Raw genomic sequence first — 21,175 nt, forward strand, 5'->3', positions numbered from 1 at the left:
GGAGGGGTGGAGGGGCCGGAGGGGTGGAGGGGCCGGAGGGGTGGAGGGGCCGGAGGGGTGGAGGGGCCGAGTGGGTGGGAGCCAGTTACTGCGGGTACTGGGCAGACTTGCTCGGGTTCTGGTGGGTTCAGCGCGCGCTTGGATCCGGGTGCCTCGAGCTTCGGGTAGCGGGAATCCACAACAGCACCTATTTGAGTCTCGTGTCAATTTGGTTGGTGGTCCAAGTAACTTTGGACTTCCCTGGTGGCTCGGACGGTAAAAGCGTCTGCCTATAATGAGGGTTCGATCCCTGGGTTGGGAAGATCCCCTGGAGAAGGAAATGGCAACCCACTCCAGTACACTTGCCTGGAAAATCCCGTGAACCGAGGAGCCTGTTAGGCTACAGTCCATGGGGTCGCAAAGAGTCGGACACGACTGAGCAACTTCACTACCAAATAACTTCTGAGAGTGGATAGGAATTGGTTACCGTTAGAAAAAGTTTACACATAAACCAAAATTTCTCTACATTTCTAATGGGGTTCAGTGTAAATCAAGCTTTCTAGTTCCGTGTCGCTACCAGTTGATTTTGTGGTACGTTACTGTGAAAAATTATGTTTACGAAATCTTCACTGGGTGCAGAGATCTGATGCCTTGCTTTATTTCTCATTGCAGAGGGGAAGCTGCTGCTGCTAAGTCGCTTCAGTCGTGTCCGACTCTGTACGACTCCATAGATGGCAGCCCAGCAGGCGCCCCCGTCCCTGGGATTCTCCAGGCAAGAATGCTGGAGTGGGTTGCCATTGCCTTCTCCAATGCATGAAAGTGAAAAGTGAAAGGGAAGTTGCTCAGTCGTGTCCGACCCTAGCGACCCCATGGGCTGCAGCCTAACAGGCTCCTCCATCCATGGGATTTGCCAGGCAAGAGTACTGGAGTGGGGTGCCATTGCCTTCTCCAAGAGGGGAAGCAGATGATTCTAATTCACTGTTTCATCCCCAGTGCATAGTAGGACTGTTATAGAATAGGCCACCCAACACGCTTTCCTAGTAGCTCAGATGCTAAAGCATCCGCCTGCGATGCAGGAGACCTGGGTTTGATCCTGGGGTTGGGAAAATCCCCTGGGGAAGGAAATGGCAACCCACTCCAGTATTCTTGCCTGGAGAAGGCAAGGCACAGAGGAGCCTGACTGGTTACAGTCCATGGGGTCTCAAAGAGTCTGACACGATGGGGGCGAGTAACACACACACCCAACATGTCATCTATAGCAGTGGGATTCTTAATTTACATCAAGTATACCTGTGCTGGGAATATCAAACTGAAACAACTTTCATATTCTTATGGAAACTCTCCTGTCCTCATGCAAGGACACAGAGGCAAAAAACCTGAGTATATCACTCTGTTTTCTATAGAATATGTAGTAACTGAAGTAGAAGGGTAGAAAAGGAAAAATATACCCATCTGAATGCAGAGTGCCAAAGAACAGTAAGGAGAGGTAAAAAAGCCCTCGTAACTGAACTATGCCAAGAAATAGAGGAAAACAATAGAATGGGAAAGACTAGAGATGTCTTCAAGAAAATTACAGATAGCAAGGGAACATTTCATACAAAGATGGGCACAATGAAGGACAGAACCTGTATGGACCTAACAGAAGCAGAAGATATTAAGAAGAGGTGGCAAGAATGCACAGAACTATATTAAAAAGGTCTTAATGATCCAGATAACCACAATGGTGTAATCACTCACCTAGAGTCAGACATCCTGGAATGTGAAGTCAAGTGGGCCTTAGGAAGCATCACTACGAACAAAGCTTGTGGAGGTGATGGAATTCCAGTTGAGCTATTTCAAATCTTAAAAGATGATGCTGTGAAAGTGCTGCACTCAGTATGCCAGCAAATTTGGAAAACTCAGTAGTGGCCACAAGACTAGAAAAATGTCAGTTTTCATTCCAATCCCAAAGAATGTTCAAAGTACTGCATAGTTGCACTCATTTCACATGCTAGCAAAGTAATGCTCAAAATCCTTCAAGATAGGCTTCAACAGTATGTGAACTGAGAACTTCTAGATGTAAAAGCTAGATTTAGAAAAGGCAGAGGGACCAGAGATCAAGCTGCCAACATCCAGTTGGATCATAGAAAAAACAAAGGAATTCCAGAAAAACACTTACTTCTGCTGCATTGACTACACTAAAGCCTTTGACTGTATGGTTCACAAAGTGATGGGATAACCAGCCCACCTTACCTGCCTCCTGAGAAACCTGTTTGCAGGTCAAGAAGCAACAGTTAGAACTGAACATGGAACAATGGACTGGTTCCAAATTGGGAAAGGAGTATGTCAAAGCTATATATTGTCACCCTGCTTATTATAACTTCTATGCAGAGTACATCATGCCAAATGTTGTGGGCTGAATTAAGCACAAGCTGGAATCAAGATTGCTGGGAGAAGTATCAATAACCTCAGATATGCAGATGACACTATTCTTATGGCAGAAAGCGAAGAGGAACTAAAGAGCCTCTTGATAAAGGTGCAAGAGGAGAGAGAAAAAGCTGACTTAAAACTCAACATTCAAAAAAACTAAGATCATGGCATCTGGGCCCATCAGTTCAGTTCAGTTCAGTTCAGTCGCTCAGTCATGTCCGACTCTTTGCGACCCCATGAATCGCAGCACCCCAGGCTTCCCTGTCCATCACCATCTCCCAGAGTTCACTCAGATTCACGTCCATCAAGTCAGTGATGCCATCCAGCCATCTCATCCTCTCTCGTCCCCTTTTCCTCCTGCCCCCAATCCCTCCCAGCATCAAAGTCTTTTCCAATGAGTCAACTCTTCACATGAGGTGGCCAAAGTATTGGAGTTTCAGCTTTAGCATCATTCCTTCCAAAGAAATCCCAGGGTTGATCTCCTTCAGAATGGACTGGTTGGATCTCCTTGAAGTCCAAGGGACTCTCAAGAGTCTTCTCCAACACTATAGTTCAAAAGCATCAATTCTTCGGCGCTCAGTCTTCTTTACAGTCCAACTCTCACATCCATACATGACTACTGGAAAAACCATAGCTTTGATTAGACGGACCTTAGTCGGCAAAGTAATGTCTCTGCTTTTGAATATGCTATCTAGGTTGGTCATAACTTTTCTTCCAAGGAGTAAGCGTCTTTTAATTTCATGGGTGCAATCACCATCTGCAGTGATTTTGGAGCCCCCCAAAATAAAGTCTGACACTGTTTCCACTGTTTCCCCATCACTTCATGGCAAATAGATGGGGAAACAATGGAAACATTGTTTCTTTATTTTCTTTATTCTTTATTTTCTTGGGCTCCAAAGTAATTTTGGAAGGTGACTGCAGCCATGAAATTAAATGCTTGCTCCTTGGAAGAAAAGCTATGAAAAACCTAGACAGCATATTAAAAACAACTTTACCAGCAAAGGTCCATCTAGTCAAAGCTATAGTTTTCCCAGTAGTCATGTATGCCTGTGAGAGTTGGACCATAAAGAAAGCTGAGTGCTGAAGAACTGATGGTTTCGAACAGTGTTGCTGGGTCTTTCCCAATAAGTCAGCTTTTTGCATCAGGTGGCCAAATTATTGGAGCTTTGACTTCAGCATCAGTCCTTCCAATGAATATTCAGGGTTGGTTTCCTTTAGGATTGACTGGTGTGATCTCCTTGCAGTCCAAATGACTTTCTAGAGTCTTCTCCAACACCGCAGTTTGAAAGTATCAGTTCTTTGGCGCTCACGCTTCTTCATGGTCCAACTCGCACATCCATACATGACTACTGGAAAAACTATAACTTTGACTAGACGGACCTTTGTCAGCAAAGCGATGTCTCTGCTTTTTAATATGATGTCTAAGTTCGTCATAGCTTTTCTTCCAAGGAGCAAGTGTCTTTTAATTTCCTGGTTGCAGTTATGGGAAAGATTGAGAGCAGGAGGAAAAGGGGGCAACAGAGGATGAGATCGTTGGATAGCTCAATGGACACGAGTTTGAGCAAACTCCAGGTGATGGTAAAGGACAGGGAAGCCTGGCCTCCTGCAGTTCATAGGCTTGCAAAGAGTTGGACAAGACTTAGCAACTGAACAACAAAGGAACTTATTTCTCATTGGCAAAAATGTGTAGATTGTAATTGTTCTTATTTTCATTGTAAAGATGTGTTTGAGCCTAGTTATAATAATTTCAAATTCATGGTACCAAATCACAGTTATATTTGCACCAACTCAATAAATGTTCATCCTGCATGCCACACTAAAGATTCTGCATGCCACAACTTGAAGACTCAGGGCAGCCAAATAAATAAAAATTAGAAATTTTAAAAGTAACTGATTTAAAAGAATAACGTCTAATCCTTGTTACTATAAAGAATATATTTTATGAAAAATTGTCAGTTTGTAAAACTAAGCCATTAATGAAAAGAATGGCGTTATTTTACATTTTTGCAGATCCCTTAAATGTTTGGCTAAATAAGAGATAGCTAGATTTTCATATGTACCATTGTTATATGTTGTTTAGTGGAAGTATATGGAGAAATGGGGGGCCTCACACGGTTACACTGTTGAAGAAGGGAGTATTTTAACATTTATAGACACTTGTGAATGTTCTTCTCTGACAGCATACCAAAACTTTCTTAAAGGTTAGTTGTGATGTGAAATTTGAAGCCATCCTTAGAATTCTGAGGATTAAGTGTCACCTGGTCGGTAAATGCATTTAGGAAGTAAAAAGAGTTAATAGAAACCCCAGATAATGCCCTTCCAATGGGTTTAATTGGACACCCGGCTGTGTGGTGCCTATACCGTGCCAGCCCGCTAGGGCGGCGCAGCCCAGGGAGGCCTCTGTCTCTCCGCGCAAGGCGCCTCTCTTGGCCTTGGCGGAGACGCTGACGCTTGAAGGCGATACTTCCTGCCCGGTTCGCCGGGAGTCTTCCGCAGCTGTTTGTGCTGCGGTTGTTGCTGGTTTCTTGGAGGGTGGCCGAGCATGGAGCGCCCGGGGCCCAGCGATGGTGGGTTCAGTGAGACGAGCACCTGTAGGATGGGCCGGGCAGGGCGGGCGGCGCTGGAGTCGCCCTCTGACAAGGCCTTTTCCCTTTTCTCTTTCTCAAATGACAGGCTCAGACGCATCGGGACCAGACCCACAGCTGGCGGTCACCATGGGCTTCACGGGGTTCGGTGAGTGACTGCCCTAAACATGGTCTCCTTTTGCAGAGGTTTTAAGAGTCGCAGGTTGGGAGGGGCGGCCGAGCTGTCCTTTGTGTTAGACATTCCGCTGTGGCTAGTCCTACTTATTAATACTTTTAGCTCTAGTGTGTGTATCTTGCAATTTCAAGTTACACTCTTCCCCCATCTGTTTTCTAACTCCTTTCTGTCTCTTGGGACCAGGCCAGGTGACACTTTTTACGGGACGGTTTGTGAAAAAGAAAGATTGATGCCTGACCCACCCGGTGGAAGGTGTTGGTTAATGGAGAGAGTTGTTTCTCTGCGTCCTGAAGATAAGAGCCAACCACTGATTGTGGTCTGTAATAAGATGGCCCTTTTGGCATCAAGTGGGCTATAAAGTGATGAAATAATAGTTAAATTTCTTATTTTGTTGAAGTATTGGTGGTTTAGTCGGAAAGTCCTGTCTGGCTCTTGTGACACCATGGGCTGTAGGCCAGGAGGCTCCTCTGTTCATGGGATTCTCCAGACATGAATACTGGAGTGGGTTGCCGTTTCCTTCTCCAGGGGATCTTCCCAACCCAGGAATGGAACCCAGGTCTCCTGCGTTGCAGGCAGATTCTTTACCAATTGAGCTAAGGGGTAATATAGTTGATTTATAATGTCATGTTAATTTCAGGTGTACAGCGGAGTGATTCATTTAAACAAACACATACATATTAATATATTCTTTTCCCTTATAGGTTATTGCAAACTGTTGAATATAGTTCCCTGTGCTATACAGTGGGTCCTTGTAGGTTAGTCTTTTTTCCTACTCCAGAGTCTTCACTTTAGTCTCTTGTTGGTTCATTCATACATTCATTTATTTGGGTAATGTCTTGAACCACATATTTATTATCTCCTATGAGGTCATGTCTACGAAAGTGCTGTATGCTTCTGTAGTATTCAGTTCAGTCCGGTCACTCAGTCGTGTCCGACTCTTTGCTACCCCATGGACTGCAGCATGCCAGCCTCCCTGTCCATCACCAACTCCTGGAGTTTACTCAAACTCATGTCTGTTGAGTCAGTGATGCCATCCAGCCATCTTATTCTGTCATCACCTTTTCCTCCTGCCTTCAGTCTTTCCCAGCATCAGGGTCTTTTCAAATGAGTAAGTTTTCACATCAGGTGGACAAAGTATTAGAGTTTCAGCTTCAGCATCAGTCCTTCCAGTGAATATTCAGGACTGGTTTCCTTTAGAATGGACTGGTTGGATCTCCTTGCAGTCCAAGGGACTCTCAAGAGTCTTTTCCAACCCCACAGTTCAAAAGCATCAACTCTTCGGCGCTCAGCTTGCATGAGTATTGGAAAAACCATAGCTTTGACTAGATGGACCTTTGTTGGCAAAGTAATGTCTCTGCTTTTTAATACGATGTCTAGGTTTGTCATAGTTTTTCTTCCAAGCTATGTCTTTTAATTTCATGGCTGCAGTCACCATCTGCAATGATTTTGGAGCCCCCCGAAAGTAAAGTCTGTCACTGTTTCCACTGTTTCCCCATCTATTTGTCATGAAGTGATGGGACCAGATGCCCTGATCTTAGTTTTCTGAATGTTGAGCTTTAAGCCAACTTTTTCACTTTCTTCAGGATGCTCTTTAGTTCTTCACTTTCTGCTATCAGGGTGGTGTCATCTGCATATCTGAGGTTACTGATATCTCTCCCAGCAATCTTGATTCCAGCTTATGCTTCATCCAGCCCAGCGTTTCTCATGATGTACTCTGTGTAGAAGTTAAATAAGCAGGGTAACAACATACAGCCTTGACGTACTCCTTTTCCTATTTGGAACCAGTCTGTTGTTCCATGTCCAGTTCTAACTGTTGCTTCCTGACCTGCATACAGATTTCTCAAGAGGCAGGTCAGGTGGTCTGGTATTCCCATCTCTTTCAGAATTTTCCACAGTTTGTTGTGGTCCACATAGTCAAAGGCTTTGGCATAGTCAATAAAGCAGAAATAGATGTTTTTCTGGAACTCTCTTGCTTTTTCGATGATCCAGCGGATGTTGGCAATTTGGTCTCTGGTTCCTCTGCCTTTTCTAAAACCAGCTTGAACATCTGGAAGTTCATGGTTCATGTATTGCTGAAGCCTGGCTTGGAGAATTTTAAGCATTATTTTACTAGCATGTGAGATGAGTGTAATTGTGTGGTAGTTTGAGCATTCTTTAGCATTGCCTTTCTTTGGGATTAGAATGAAAACTGACCTTTTCCAGTCCTGTGGCCAGTGTTGAGTTTTCGAAATTTGCTGGTATATTGAGTGCAACACTTTCACAGCATCATCTTTTAGGATTTGAAATAGCTCAGCTGGAATTCCATCACCTTCCATTAGCTTTGTTCATAGTGATGCTTCCTAAGGCCCACTTGACTTTACATTCCAGGATGTCTGGCTTTAGGTGAGTGATCTTACCATTGTGATTATCTGGGTTGTGAAGATCTTTCTTGTACAGTTCTGTGTATTCTTGCCACCTCTTAATAGCTTCTGCTTCTGTTAGATCCATACCATTTCTGTTCTTTATTGTGCCCATCTTTGCATGAAGCGTAGTATTATGTACTTATTTTTGTACACACTATTGTGTACTCTAGTATTATGTTACTTATTTTTGTTGTGGTTCTTTTTAATTGCTTTCTCCCTAATATAAAGAACACAATAAATGAGAAGGAAGAAAGTAAAATCATTCATAATCTCATGAGCTAAAAATCAAAGCAGAAAAATTTGTTTGTGCTCCAGTTTTTTTCTGTTGTGTATTAATAACATTAAGATCATGTGTATTTATGTACATTTTATTCTTAATAATATGGAATTTGTTTAATTCTTAATATTTTGAGGATTTTCCCATTTTATAAAAATGCTGTTCCAAAGCATTTCTTCTGATGGGTTGAATAGTAGATAGAAGTGCTATAATTTGTAACATTTTAAGGTTTCTCTCACATAATTCCTTTCTTTTTATCAGTAATACTGAAATAAACATTTTTATAAATAACTCTTTTATCTCCTTTTATAAAAGGAGTTTTATGTATACTTCCATGGGGTAGATTTCTACAGGAGGGACTACTTTGATAAAATATATAGTAGTAAAAAGTAACAAAAAATTGAGTATATAGCTTTTAAAATTTCTTGGTATATTTTGTCATAATGCTTTTCAGAAAGGTGGTTTCAGTTTATATTAATCAGTAGTGTGTAAGAAAAGCATTTTTACCACATTCTAACTAACAAAGAATAGGTATTGGTACTGGAAAAAAAAAAAAAACTAGTAAAATCAAATATAACATTGCTTCCAAGCAGATCCAGGTCATCAGAATGTCAGTTCCTGGTGGTTTTAGGATTGAGACCCCTGTTTGCTTCCTGGCTTTCAAGTGGGAGTCTCTTACCTCTTTCTGATACCTGCATTGCTTGTCTTCTTGCCCCCTTCACCTTCAAATGCACTGCGATCCTTCTCAAGTCTCAAGTCTCTCTGACTTCTGCCATATCTATTCTGCATCTATTCTACATTTTCTTGTAAGACCTTCTATGATAGACTGGGCTTGCCAGGGTAATCTCTCAGTCTTTGAGTCTATAACCTTAATTAATGTGCAGAGTCCCTGTGAATGTAGTATATTCACAGGTTTCAGGAATTACGATATGAACATTCTCTATTCGGCCTATTACCCCATGTTGAAGTTTCAAAGAGAAGAGTCTAGATAAATTACAGGAGGATGGGAAAGTTGGCTAGTTAATCTTATTTAGTGATGAGATTGTAATTAAGTTTCCCTGGGGAGTTGGGACTTCCCTGGTGATCCAGTGGCTAAGACTATGAGCTCCCAAAACAGGGGGCCTGGGTTGGATCCCTGTTCAGGGAACTAGATCCTGCATGTTGCAACTAAAGATCCTGAGTGCCACAGCTACGATCCAGTGCAGCCAAATAAATAATAAATATTTTTTAAAAAATTCCCTTGGGAGTAAACGTTTTCTTCATTGATATTTTATGGTTATTTGGTAGCTGTGCTATAAATTAAATAGACTTTAAGTGGTTATTGATACATTAGTAAGTAAGTATTGAGTACCCGAATGTTGGCCAACTTTGTTCAAGAAAATCACAGTCTGCTACTTATTCCTGTTTTAGGAAAGAAAGCTCGCACATTTGATTTGGAAGCAATGTTTGAACAAACTCGAAGAACAGCAGTGGAAAGAAGTCGGAAAACACTGGGTAAGAAGTTCAGTTATTTGTTTTCTTATTTATGTAGATACTGTATCCAATTTATGCAAGTGTGTTACCTGTTATAAAATTATAAGAATGAAAAAATTCAAAATTGTTAAAAGTTCACATGTGCTGGTTCCTTTGGAAGGAGCCAGCATTATCTCATTTTTTAAATATGATAAAAGTTGTATCTAGGGTAAGAAGGTCTGAGTTCTAAAATCTGTCAGAAGTGTGAGCTATGAACAAACAAGGATTCAAAATTAATTTATAAGAATCAGAATAGGGACTTCCTTGGTGGCCCAGTGGTGGGGAATCCACCTTGCAATGCAAGGGATGCAGGTTCAGTCCCTGGTCTGAGAAGATTGCACATGTTTCAGGGCAGTTAAACCCTTGAGCCACAACTAAGACCTAATGCAGCCAAATAAATAAATATTAAAAAAAAAAGAAGAATCAGAATAGTGGTTTCTTTTCTTCTTCATCCTCTATCTGATTCTCATTTCGTTTTTTTCTCTCCTGCTTACAGTGGAACCAGTATTTGGAAGGCTGAGCGAGAGGTGGCTCTCAGAGTTGTGTACAACCACTGATCGTTGACCCAGACAGTATAGAAAATTGAGCCATCCAGTGAATGGGGCTGGCGCTGTTGAATCCCTGCATTCATGAGTTGTATCAGACATTTAATGAAGGCCTTAACTTCCAGACTGTCTAGTTTGATACCAGGTGGTTCGCAGTTGTAGCTACCACCTCAGGATCGTTGGAGCTGACTGTCTCCTCTACTGCTTTATTTAGATCTGATTCGGTTCATTCTTATACTAGAGAAGGGATAGATGTAAACTGATAGAGCAGAAGGCACTCAGAACCAGAGACAGGACTCCTGGAAGAATTTAAGTGAATGTTGCTCCAGTACTTATCATTGTTCTAAAATGATAAATTATATAGCAGTAATATCTCACATTTGAGAAGTGAGCATGATTTTTGGTCTTTGGAAGAATAATAGTTTTTGATTTGTGTGTGTGTGTGTGTAGTAAAAAGACTGCTATCTACATATAATGTATATTGTTTAAAAAAGCTTCACCTCTTACCTGAAATTTCAGTTACATACAGAAGTACAAGAATGAACTCCCATATTCCTGTCACACAATTTAACTATTATAACAGTTCATGGGCAGTGTTATTTCCATTTTCTTCTCCTCTCAGACTGCTTTGACAAAAATCCTGGATACATTACTTCACCCGTAAATATTTTTGTGTGTCTTTAAGTGATAAGGATTTTGAAAAATCTTAAGTGAAATACTATCACTACACCTAAAAATATTAAATAATTTAGTATCATCAAACAACATGTAGAGACATGCTCTCTGTAGTATATGTACAAATGTATTACGCACTTCCTCTTTGAATGTTTCAGTGAACGTTTATACTGTTGAGTTTAGCTTTCCAGCGTGTGATACCAAATGCTTTGAATAGTGATTGTCTTATTCCCCTACCTAAGTTTTATAGTCCCCATTACCATGCCTCGTAAGATAGGTTCTCAGTATTTATTTATGCAGATTGAATTGAATTTAAAACTGCAATATTGTCTTTAAAAAAAATAAATCCTGCATCTTTGGAGGATGTGTGTCTGTTTCTTTGGGCCACGCTGAGTGCCGTGCAGGATGTTCGTTTCCTGACCAGGAATTGAATCCTTCATCACTGCATTGGGAGCTCGGAGTCTTAACCACTGGATCACCGGGGAAGCCCCTGGAGAATTTTTTTAAATGGCATGATGAATTGTAAAGAGTTTGGAATTTGGAGTTGGAGGACCCAGCTTTAAGGGTTAGACCCACATTCTACTAGATGAATAACATCAGATGGATCTTCAAATTTCAGGTCCTTAATTTCCCCATCTGTTCGTTGACAATGATAAGGTCTCCCTTATTTATTTTAAGCTCCCTTCAGGTTTATTGAAGGGATTAAGATGTTGGGCATAGTACTTTTTAAACAGTAATATTATAAATATCACTTTTAATTTCTATCATTTTTCTTAGTAAAATATGAATTCATGTAGCACTTAGGTAGAATTCTAATAAAGAGTTATTAGAGTTCTAAAATTTTGAAAAGTTATCTCAGGGCCTTGTTTTCCTATTGTTATTTGTGTATGAATTAAATGGGTTGAACTTTGTTGACTTCATGTTACATTCTTGGACTTAGACTCCTGTTTCTACCCTTGCATCTAAATATAAGAAGCCAAAGTTTGCCTTTTCTGAAAAGTTAAAAAATACTGATATGGCCCTTAATGATAGGTATTGGAGTCTTCTTGAACTTTGACATCAGACTTGAGGAAAATAAGAACTTTTGGTCCCTTTTAATGGCAGATTTAACTGTGTATGCAGATGTGAAGTTTTGGTTCTTAAGTGTTCTTAACAGAAAGGATGAATTATACTATAAAGCCTGAGTAAAATATGTGTTACCAAAAATGTTAGAAAATAGTGTTACAAATTGTTTTTGAAGTATTTTTTTATGTTTATGAAACCTGTTAGTAGGTTTTGGACATGTGAAAGACATATTAGAACTAATATACTATGAGAAGATAGATGAGAAAGAAAATGTCTTTTATTCAAATGCTTATTTTGAGTGTGGCCATGGTTTCAATGGATTAGGAACCTTCTGTTTCCTGACTGGAAAAAAATTCCTTGAGAACATATTGAGGTAGGATTATAAGATGATTTCAATGGATGATTTAGTTATCTCGGAAAGAATAATTGTCCCAGAGGTTTTAGAAATTAGAAAAGCTTAAAAAAAAAATTTTTTTTTAACTTGAAATTGTCTTCCTACCTAGCTAAGTCCTACCTTATCCTTTAAGGCCTCACCTCATATTTTACCTTTTCTAGGTATTCAAAACTCTTCTGGATGTAATTGTTCCCTACATTTTAAAAATAATACTTTATTATAAATTTAGTATTATTCATGTCTTGATAATCTTGTTTTTCATATTTATACTTATAGTAGCTTAATGCAGAACTTGATATATAATAGTTACATCTCTAAATAGTTAATAATGAATTGTAACTAATGTTGTCAGATAATCCTGATCTTATTTTTCTATTTGTAGTCATTTTTGCACTAAACATTTAAATATAATTTTTCATGAAATTGGTAGCCTACTGAATTGTTTCAGAATGGCAGAAACATTTAGCAAGTGGCTTCCCTAGTGGCCCAGACGGTGAGGAATCTGCTTGCAATGGGGGAGACCCAGGTTCCATCCCTGGGTCGGGAAGTGGCAACCCATTCCAGTATTCTTGCCTGGAGAATCCCCTTGGACAGAGGAGCCTGGTGGGCTGCAGTTCATGGGGTCACAAAGAGTTGGACACAACTGAGCAACTAGAAAAAAAGAATATGATTAAAACATCACTCTAGCTTGTTTCTATTAGTTTTATTTCCTTTGCATGTTATTTTAATACTCATTTCTTCGTATAATGCTTAAGATATAATGAAAGTGATGTTTTTCAGCTGCTAAATTACATTCATGTGAATCTGCAATTTGTGCCAATCAACCCAGATGGGACATGGTAGTTTTGGATAGTTTGCTGTTATCCTGGATGAATTGCATACAGCTGGGGTGCTTTTGCAGAATGGCTGTCCAAAACTATTAGCTACCTGAGAGTAGAGAGATACCAATAAATTGAGATGTTTAAAAGAATAAAATGAGGTGTTGGGGAGTAAGTTAATTCAGTCTTGCTAACAGAATATTCAGAGCATCTTACAGTATTTAGAGAATACTTGAATTCCTCTATGTCTTACAGTGTACACTGTGCTTGGTCCTACTCTTGGTAAAATACACAAAAATGATCCCCTTGGTCGGGGAGCTGCAGTTTATTGAATTAGTCTCATTTTGGTTTGTCCTTTGTAGACAGGGAGGTAAAAAAATATTTTTTTCCTCACAAATGTCTTTCCTTTTTTTTTTTTTCTTCTCATTTTAATGAAGCAGCAGGTGATGACAGGAACCTCGCAGGGTAGAAAATCCTTACTATTGTAAAAAAAAAAAAAGTTAAATTTTAAATTAAAAAATTAGAGACTTCCTTTGTGGTCCAGTGGTTAAGACTCAGTGCTCCCAATGCAGGGGGTACAGGTTCGATCCCTAGCGAGGGAACTAAGATCATGCATGCTGCCCAATATGGCTAAAAAATAAAATTAGAACATCTAAATTAAAAAGATAATTCACCTGGATGGGGCAAGTAGTTTGGAGCATTCATCCACTGGAGAGGAACTCTAGTTAGATAGGTGGGTGGGTCATAGTTTCCAAATAGTCTGGCGACAGGTAAGCAAATAAAAGGCTGTACTTTATGGCCCTTTGGGGAGAGAGGCAGGGTCACTGCTTTATAAAGTTGGTGGTACTCATTGGATAATTTTACAGGCTTCAGAAGGTCTGATCACATCAAGGAAAGATACATTGTGGAGCCTCAGTTGACTACTTTGCTCTAACTGGAGCTGTTACTTCTTTGCTTTGGATTCCTAAACTATTAAGTGAAGATAGTAGTATTTACTTCAGCTGTATTGGATATAGTTGAAATTTTCTAAGATAGTAGAACTTAATTGTTCTTACCAAAAAAAAAAAAAAAGAAACACGGGATAAATATGTGGGGTGATGGTTGTGTTCATTGACTCCATGGGAAATATTCTTTCTCAGTATCTGTACCAAATCATCACATTGTACACTTTACCTATCTTACAGTTTCGTCAGTTATACCCCATATGGTTTTTCCAGTGGTTATGTATGCATGTGAGAATTGGACTGTGAAGAAAGCTGAGTGCCGAAGAATTGATGCTTTTGAACTGTGGTGCTGGAGAAGACTCTTGAGAGTCCCTTGGACTGCAAGGAGATCCAACTAGTCCGTCCTAAAGGAGATCAGTCCTGGGTGTTCTTTGGAAGGAATGATGCTAAAGCTGAAACTCCAATACTTTGGCCACTTCATGTGAAGATTTGGCTTATTGGAAAATACTCTGATGCTGGGAGGGATTGGGGGCAGAAGGAGAAGGGGGCGACAGAGGATGAGATGGCTGGATGGCATGACTGACTCGATGGATGTGAGTTTGGGTGAACTCTGGGAGTTGGTGATGGACAGGGAGGCCTGAGGTGCTGTGATTCATGGGGTCTCAGAGAGTCAGACACGTCTGAGCGACTGAACTGAACTGAAAGCTGAAGTAAAGTTTCTGCTTCAAGGGTTGTTATAGAGATTGTTGTTGTCGTTCAGTCACTTAGTCATGTCCCAACTCTTTGCGACCCCATGGACTGCAGCACACCAGGCTTCCCAGTCCATCACCAGCTCCCCGAGCTTGCTCAAACTCATGTCCATCGAGTCGGTGATGGAGTCGTGAGGCCATCTAACCATCTTGTCCTCTCTTGTCCCCTTCTCCTCCTGCCTTAATCTTTGCCAGCCTCAGGGTCTTTACCAGTGAGTCAGCTCTTCGCATCAGGTGGCCAAAGTATTGGAGCTTCAACTTCAGCATCAGTCCTTCCAATGAATATTCAGGGTTGATTTCGTTTAGGATTAACTGATTTGATCTCCTTGCAGTACAAGGGATTCTCAAGAGTCTTCTCCAACACCACAGTTCAAAAGTATGAATTCTTTGACACTCAGCCTCCTTGATAGTCCAACTCTCATATCCATGCATGGCTTCTGGAAAAACCATAGCTTTAACTATTCAGACCTTTGTTGGCAAAGTGATATCTCTGCTTTTTAATATGATGTGTAGGTTTGTCATAGCTTTCCTTCAAGGAGCAAGCGTCTTTAATTTCATAACTGCAGTCACCACCTGCAGTGATTTTGGAGCCAAGAAAATAAAGTCTGTCACTGTTTTCATTCCAAAGAAGTCATAGGAGACCTAATAAAAAATGGCTTAAATAAGAAAAGTTTAGTATCACACCATGACAGGAGCTCTGGAATGGGACTCTTCCATCTTCTGAATCCTGATACACAGGACTTAAAGATTTTTCCTGTTTTTTCTGCTTTGCCAGCTTTAGAGTGTTGTCTTATCCTAAGCTCACCGTCCTCATGACTCAAAATTTTGTTAACATACAGATGACTGCATCCACAGGCTGAAAGACTTTTGTGTAACTGTTTAGGAGTAAAAAAACCTTTCTCAAATGTACCTCCAGCTGACTTCCTCTCATGTGTTATTAGCCAGCATTAGTGTGGTACATCAGTTGCAAAAACAGCCCTTGCAGGTTCACTATGGTTCACTTGAAATCAACCTTTACTCCTTCTAGACAGGAAGGGGCCCAGCATCAGGAGAATTGTGGTTTCCTTTGCAAGGAAAAAGGGAGAAGTGGCTGCTAATAGGTGACTAATGATGTGTGCCTTAGGGTCTGATTCCTGATTAGTGTCAGAACTGCCCCTAAGACCTGAGCCTGCAGTCCAGGTGTGGCCTCCCCTGCCTCACTCCCCAGCCTCTCAGCTTCCCTGCCCTCCCTCACCCTGAGGGTACAGAGGGAATTACTGGGGAGGCAGGATGAAGGTAGGAGCCCAGCAGGCTCACTCTTAAATTTGGGCATTATCTTTCTCACTGTTTTCAACCTCCCCAGCATCAGAGTGCAGAACTGTTAACTCCTGACCCACCTCAGCCCAGTGGAGAGCACAAAAAAATTAATGTGACTGTGCCTTACAATTTCCTGGAGAGTTTTTTAATCTTCCATGTTTGGAATGAATGACTAGTTGTTAACGCTTGCTGCCTATTTCCTAGTTACTCACCCTCTATATCCTAGCAACAAAAGACCCTGAATAGTGCAGCATTCCAGTAAGTGCCCTTTGATATTGCTTAACTTTGGGTGTATTATTCTTCACTATTAAATTTCAAAAAAAGTGTTAAAGATTATCTCAGGTTATATAATTAATTTCCTTCCTATGTTCCCTCCAGTTGCTGAATGAAATTATCAGAGGAGGAAGATTAGATTTACTTGGATAAATTTGTTTTGTCTTTCCAAGGTAAAAACTCTGGAAACTTGATGTAATTCAGTTTTTCTCATAATTTTGGTATCAAGTCTCTGGCCAAAAATCCAGTTTGGGAAAATCAGAAAGGAAGGGAGTGCTGAATTTATAGTTTAAAATATTAAAATGCGAGGTTACCTAAAATCTTATGTTTGAACACTTTCTTGTCACTTGCCACATCTTTTTGCATACTGCAGTCATGGTTCATATACTCTTCATATTCTAATTTTGCTTACCTGTCTGTTAATGTTTTCCCAGATTTGTATATTTTCTATATGTATTTTTTGGCCGCTCCATGTGGCTTGCAGGATCTTAGTTCCCCAACAAGGGATTAAACTTGGGCCAACACAGTGAAAACACCAAGTCCTAACCACTGGACAACAGGGAATTCCCTTCTATCATTATTCTTATTGGCTGTATTTTTTACTGTGTTGATATACAGTAAAATTCAGTTGTTTTCTCATTGTTGGGCATTTAGAGTGATAGTTTTTTGCTATTACGGTAACACTTCTGTGTTATATCTTTGTAATTTTGTTAGTTTTCAACATTTTAAATAATAAATTTTGAAGTCTAACTGTTGAAAAAAATTTTTATGACCTTTTTAGAAGCAAGAGAAAGAGAGGAAGAAATGAACAGAGAGAAAGAATTAAGAAGGCAAAATGAAGATCTTGAACCGACATCTTCAGGCTCGAATGTGGCCAGAGCTTGCTCTAAATCATCTTCCAGGTGCTTGTCTTTACTGTCATTTTCTAGGTAATAGTAACACAATTTAGGCAAAGTTCCTCATACTAAAAAGCTTGCATGATTTCTCCCGTTTCAGGCAGTTGTAGATCTCTACGACCACAACAAAGTCCTTTGTCACATTGTGAATCAGTCAAATTTTCCTAAAGTATTCCAGATGTAGCAATAAAATCTGTGCCTTTTGACTGCAGAGTATAACTGTGTAAAGTTGGAAAGATATTGACAAATTGGTTATTTTTTTCATGTTTGTCATTTGTGTCTTTTGTCCCTTTCCCCAAACTTTGTATTCATGATAACTTTTTTTGGTAGGATCCTTTATAACTGAGAAAGAATTTAAACAGTGGCACATGGTAAAGTTTATTGAGTGATAGGAGAAAGCAGCCATTAAAATTAAAATTACTTTAAAGTGAAATTTAATACTATATAACATAATTACTAAGAACTTCAAGCAGTATAAATAGGTATATGGACTCCAAATCTGGGTGGAATCATACAAGAATTCTGTTGTTGAGGTACGTTTTAAATTGTCAAATTGGCTATATGAACTGGTTTTTGCAGATTCGCTTTTTGGTTGCTCCGGGTCTTCGTTGCTGTGTGCTGGCTTTCTCTAGCTGCAGTGAGCAGGGGCTGCTCTCTGGCTGCGCTGTGTGCACTTCTCATTACAGTGGCTTCCCTTGTTGCAGAGCGCAGGCTCTACGTGTGGGGGCTCAGTAGCTGTGGCCCACAGGCTTAGTTGCCCCGGAGCATGTAGGATCTCCCCGGACCAGGGATCAAATTTGTCCCTTGCGTTGGCGGGCAGATTCTTAACCTCTGAACTCTCAGGGAAGCCCAGTGTCTTAACGTTTCTCTTTATCCTGTAGTTTTTTCCAGCTCTCTCTGTGTCCAGCACAATATCTTGCTTATGGTAGATGTTCCATATATTTCTTTAGTTCACTAATTAAGGGGAGAAAAGAAAGGAAGATGCTGCTGTACTAGTTTGTCATGGCTTTCATCACAAACTAGCGCAGACTAGATGGCTGAAACAACAGAAATTTATTTTCCCACAGCTAGAGAGTCTAGAAGTCCAGGATCAACATGAAGGCAGGGTTCACTGGCCTCTCTTCTTGGCTTGTAGATGGCCATCTTCTCCCTATTTCTTCCTGTTGTCTTCCGCCTAAGTTTTGTTCGAGTTTTCTCTTTTTATAAGGACACTGGTTATAATAGGGCCCATCCCTACAGACATCATTTAGCTTAATCACTTCTCTGAAGCCCTGTCTTTAAATACAGTCATGCTCTGAGGTACTGCAAGTTAGGGCTTCAATATATGAATATTTTGGGGACACAATTCAGCCTGTAATAAAAGTTGTCTGTAGTACTGGTGCCAGAAAATGCCCCACAACCCAGCCAAAAGCTGAGCATATTCAGCCTGTGTTTCCAAGAGGAGCATGGGGGTACAGAGCTCAATGGAGAAAAACAGTGAGGCAGAGAGAGAGGAGTAGAGAGAGAGAGAGAATGAAAGCCAGTGAAGAACAACCTGTCTTCTCATAAGAAAACTGCCTAGAAATCTCTTTTGCCGTACTTTCTGATTAGTGAGTAAGTTTGGTGAGACAACTGGGGACTTGGGAAACAAAATAGTAAGGTAAATCTTTTTACAGCTGTAACCAAGGAGTCAGTACTGTGTTATATGGAAATCCTTGGTGACTCAGTGGTAAAAAAACCCTCATGCAATGCAAGAGACTGGGGTTTGGTCCCTGGGTCGGGAAGATCCCCTGGAGAAGGGAAATGGCAACACACCCCAGTATTATTGCCTGGGTAATCCCATGGACAGAGGAGTCTGGTGGGCTACAGTCCATGGGGTCACAAGAGTCAGATACGACTTAGTGAATAAACCACCGCTACATCGCACGTGGGATCTTAGTTCCCTGACCATCGATTGAACCTGTGCCCTTTCTGCAGTGGAAGCTTAGAGTCTTAACCACCAGACTGGCAGGGAAGTCCCTTTTCAGTTGTTATTGATATCAAGCATCATTTAGCTGATAGAGCCACAGCAGGGAACACAACAGACTTTAAATTTCTGCCTTCGTGGAACTTAAATAGTGAAGATACTTCATTAGATGGCAAGGACACTTTGACTCCTATAAAATTATTTGGTAATTAATTGTTAAAATTGCAATTCTCAATCTTCTGGGAAAGGGTAGTCAGTAGAGGGATGGTGGATGGTGGTTGCTACAGAATGTATAGAGGTGTTTGATAAAGACTTTAATGAGAGTATATGATAGTCCCCTGTTGGGTTTCCTGTGGCTCAGACTGTGAAGAATCTGACTGCAGTGCAGAAGACTCAGGTTCGATCCCTGGGTCAGGAATATCCCCTGGGGAAGGAATGGCAACCCACTCTAGTATTCTTGCCTGGAGAATCCCATGGACAGAGAAGCCTGGTGGGCTACAGTCCATGGGGTTGCAAAGAATCTGACATGACTGAGTGACTGACACTTTCCCCTCACTTATAATAGTCTTCTGATGTGTTGTTGGAAAAGGAAATGGCAACCCACTCCAGTATTCTTGCCTGGAGAATCCCAGGGACGGAGGAGCCTGGTGGGTTGCCATCTATGGGGTCGCACAGAGTCGGACAGGACTGACGTGACTTAGAAACAGCAGCAGCAGCAGCTCATGTGTTGGGTAGAAAAGTAGTTGAGATTCAGAAGGATACTGCCTAGAATAAGGTATCTTTTACAGTCCAAGGAAGCTACATTTAACAATTTTAGCAACTCAGCATACTTGGATTAGCACTGAGAAATAATTTGTATTTCAGACAATGTATTGAAACCTTTTGCGGTAATATTCATTTCTTACTTTATTTGTTCCTGTGACAAACAGTGATTGTATTCACACACAGTGCATAGAGGTGTTGGTTCTCTCCATGGTTTTCCTTCTTACGGTGTAGTATGCTGTAGTTTTTCTTCCACAGTTGTTCTGCTGGTTCATGAGGGTTATCTGATGGGCCTCTAACATATAATTGCTCTGAGTTTTTGTCTTTGACTTTTAACTGTATTTAGATAGGATAGATAAGAGAAGTTTTTTACTTTCTTAAGATTAAATGGTATTTGAAGGCAGTTCTTCAGGAACACATGGTAATCCTGAACGTGCATCTCCTAGCATCAGAGCTTTGAAACACGTGAAGCAGAAAGAGAAGGAGCTGAAAGGAGAAATAGGCAGGTCTGCATTTAGTGTGAGATGTCAGTGTTCATGTCTGTGACTGATGGACAGTGAGCTATGAGTCAGCAAGGAGAGAAAGGACCTTAAGGATGCCCTCAGCCAACACCTTTGATTGACGTCTACACGACACTCAGCCCAACAATGGGAATTCTTATTTTTTTCAAGTTTACATAAAATATGCAAGACTGACCATATCGTGGACCATAGTACACAACTCACAAAATTTCAAAGAAAAAACTCATACAAAATGTGTCCTCAAACAATAATAGATGAAAGAATATTACTCTACCTGAAAAACATGAATATGTTTAAAAAATATAATCAAAAATTTTTGCTTATTTTTTAATCATACAATTAACAATTAAAATATGTGTTTCTTGACATTACTTAAGAAAGATATATATAATTTAAAAGATAAATATTTGAGCCACACAATTAATGTTTGGATTACAAATTTTAAAACATTATAAAAAACTCAGTTGTTAAAAGGAGAAATAGGGCTTCCTGAGAAATCAATACTGTCTCCAGAGTATGTTCTTTTTTGCAGCAAAGTCGATGAGTTTCTGTTTCTGTATTTTCAGGGATACAAGTAGCAGTGAGAGTGACGAGAGTTCTGACTCTTCTGATGATGAGTTAATTGGCCCCCCTTTACCCCTTAAAATGGTGGAAGAACCAGTTAATCCTATGGAGGAAGGTGTTCTTGGTCCTTTACCTCCACCTCTTGCAGAAGATATGGAAGAAGAAGATGATGATGATGGTGATTCAGAAGAGGAGGAAGTAAGTATTTCAGTGGTAATTTAGGAAATCGCTTATATGTGGAATCTTAAAAAGTGGTACAAATGAACTTATTTGAAAAACAGAAATAGAGTTGTAGAAAACAAACTTAGGGTTACCAAGGGGGAAAGGTTGGGGAGGGATAAATTGGGAGATTGGGATTGACATATGCAAACTACTATATATAAAGTTGA

At 40.4% G+C, this 21,175-nt stretch overlaps 1 protein-coding gene across 3 annotated transcripts in view; it reads left to right on the plus strand.

Moving 5' to 3' along the window:
- The first annotated feature begins 40 nt into the window (after nucleotides 1–40).
- Nucleotides 41–21,175, plus strand: part of WDR70 (WD repeat domain 70) — a 273,577-nt gene continuing 252,442 nt past the window's right edge. Inside the window, exons 1-6 of one of the 3 annotated variants that reach the window (XM_040262356.1) lie at nucleotides 4,848–4,955; nucleotides 5,062–5,121; nucleotides 9,238–9,321; nucleotides 16,204–16,271; nucleotides 16,880–17,000; nucleotides 20,789–20,984. In XM_040262356.1, coding sequence (XP_040118290.1) covers nucleotides 16,903–17,000; nucleotides 20,789–20,984 — 294 coding nt within the window. In that variant the 5' untranslated portion in view covers nucleotides 4,848–4,955; nucleotides 5,062–5,121; nucleotides 9,238–9,321; nucleotides 16,204–16,271; nucleotides 16,880–16,902. Of the gene's footprint in view, nucleotides 122–4,843; nucleotides 4,956–5,061; nucleotides 5,122–9,237; nucleotides 9,322–16,203; nucleotides 16,272–16,879; nucleotides 17,001–20,788; nucleotides 20,985–21,175 lie in introns of those variants that run through there. The other 2 variants (XM_040262355.1, XM_040262354.1) reach the window with 2 other exon arrangements.

The sequence above is a fragment of the Oryx dammah genome, unplaced genomic scaffold (genome assembly GCF_014754425.2).
Source record: "Oryx dammah isolate SB20612 unplaced genomic scaffold, SCBI_Odam_1.1 HiC_scaffold_20, whole genome shotgun sequence".
In the NCBI taxonomy this organism is placed as follows: domain Eukaryota; kingdom Metazoa; phylum Chordata; class Mammalia; order Artiodactyla; family Bovidae; genus Oryx; species Oryx dammah.